The sequence below is a fragment of the Aureococcus anophagefferens genome (genome assembly GCF_000186865.1).
Source record: "Aureococcus anophagefferens unplaced genomic scaffold AURANscaffold_746, whole genome shotgun sequence".
Taxonomy (NCBI): Eukaryota; class Pelagophyceae; order Pelagomonadales; family Pelagomonadaceae; genus Aureococcus; species Aureococcus anophagefferens.
In genome coordinates, this window is record NW_008706057.1 from 3505 (window position 1) to 5570 (window position 2066).

The 2066-nt window shown below is 72.6% G+C and overlaps 1 protein-coding gene across 1 annotated transcript; it reads right to left on the reverse strand.

The window, feature by feature from the left end:
- Positions 1-1081: 1081 nt before the first annotated feature.
- AURANDRAFT_68987 (hypothetical protein) lies at positions 1082-2026 on the reverse strand (the record flags this gene model as incomplete). Its single annotated transcript, XM_009044728.1, has 1 exon — positions 1082-2026. A coding segment is annotated over one exon (945 nt), but the record flags the coding sequence as incomplete, so codon positions are not given.
- Positions 2027-2066: the final 40 nt, after the last annotated feature.

Consider the following 2066-nt stretch of genomic DNA (forward strand, 5'->3'; position numbering starts at 1 on the left):
GGCTCGCGCTCGTCGTGCCCGCGTTCAGCCGCAAGGGCCAGTTCAAGAACTTCGGCGACGACGAGTGGCGGCGGCGGCTCTCGGCGCCGGGCTTCGTGCCCGCGACCTTCGCGGAGCTCGTGGGCTGCGTCGCGGCCGTCGACTGCGTCGTCTTCGACTTTACGTGGAACCGCGACGCGCACGCGACGACGGACTCGGGCTCCTGGCTCGCGGAGAGCGCGCACGCCGCCCTCGGCGCCGCCGGCGACGGCGCCAAGACGCTGCGCGCCGCGGCGTCGGCGCCGCCGGGCAAGGACGCGCCGAAGCCGTCCGCGCCCTACGCGGCGCCCGCGCCGCGCGCCGTCGCGTGCTTCAAGAGCAGCCGCTACGAGCCCTACGTCGTCGTCCGCAACGACCCGGCGCTCGTGCCGGCCTACGACGCCAACTTCACGGGCTACGGCAAGAACAAGATCGAGCACGTGCGCCACCTGCGCCACGACGGCTTCGCCTTCGCCGTGCTGCCCCTCGGCTTCCTCGTCCACGCGCCCCACCCCTGGTCCAAGTCGAAGCGCGGCTGGATGAAGAAGGGCCGGGGCAAGCACACGACGGACAAGCTCTTCAAGGAGGCCGACTCCAAGTACGACGAGGCGTCGCTGCGGGACGGCGCGACGCCGCTGTGCCCCGGCGCGAAGACCTAGCGCGCGCGCGGTAACAATTCGAAGATGGGAGAGCTCGCGCCCACGCCGCTCACCGAATGCGCGCGCTACGAGGGGATCTACGCCGCGAGGCGGCGCGGCGCGCGAACGTCCCCCCGGGGTAGGCTTCATCGTATATGTTTACGTGCTCGATCCCCTTCAACTTTATTTTCCGGAAATGCGGGCTGCCGCTCCAGGCATGCCGGGTTTGCCGGGCCCGCTCGCGATGTGCAGCCCGCAAAAGGCAAACCACAACCACGCAACCAACAATCTAAAGCAACCCACAAAAAACAAACAACCATGCTGCGGTCGATCTTCACAGCGTCGCTCGGAGGTCAGGACCCCGCCGCCGGGTCCCCGGTCCATTAGGCGACGCGCCCCGCCTACGCGCGTAATGTCTGGCTTAGCTAGCGGGGCTCGCCGCAGAGCGCGCCGTCGATGACCGGGTAGGCCCGCAGGGGCCGCCGGACGAAGCGGTGCCAGATCTGGCGCCGGTAGGGCCGGCCGGGCGCCGCGGCGCCGTGCCACTTGTCGCTCCGGAGCGCCGCCGCGTAGGACCAGCCGTGCTCGTCGCCGTCCGGGTCCGGCGCGACGTGCCAGTCCTCGGTCACGTCCTGCTCCGGCTCGTCGGCCTTCTTGAAGGAGCCGTAGGCGAGGTCGAGGCTCGCGGGCCGGGGCACGTGGGCCTTGGGGTCGTCCGCGTCCAGGGGCACGGCGCAGCCCAGGCGGATCCAGCCGCCGTCGACGCGCGCGACGCCCGCGGGGCCCGGGCTGTCCGCGCGCTCGATCTCGAGGCCCGGCGCCGTCGCCTCGGGCGGCACCTCCTGGATCGTCTCGTCCTCGAACTCGGGCCCGAGGTAGTCGCCGCAGAGCATCGCGCCGCCCGTCATGGTCTCTCCGTCGTCCGCGCTGCAGAACGCGTCGTCCGCGCCGCCCTCGCAGGCCAGGCCCCCCGCCGTGCAAAAAAAGGCGGACCACGTGTGCGCCGCGGGGTCGTCCTTCCGCCGCTCGTAGACGAGGACGGCGTCGCGCCGCAGCGTCGCCTCGGCCTTCTCGAAGTCCGCGCGCGACGCGATCCGCGGGTCGCCCAGGAGTAGGACGCGGCCCGTGGCGTCGTGCTCGTCGTCGTAGAGCGGCACCTCCAGGACCGACTCGCCGTCCTCGCCGATGTCCCCGCCGCCAAAGTCCTCGGCGCTCACGAGCGCCGCGGCCTCGAGCGTGAAGTCGCGGTCCTGGCGGCCCGACGCGCGGTGCAGGCCGAAGAGGAGGCTCGCGCCCGGCGGCAGCGGCAGGGCGAAGTCGTAGGGCGACGCCGCGGCCGCGAGGTCCCGGGCGACGACGGTGCGCGTCTCCTCGTAGAAGGCGACGCCGCCGGCGGCGAGCACGCGCGCG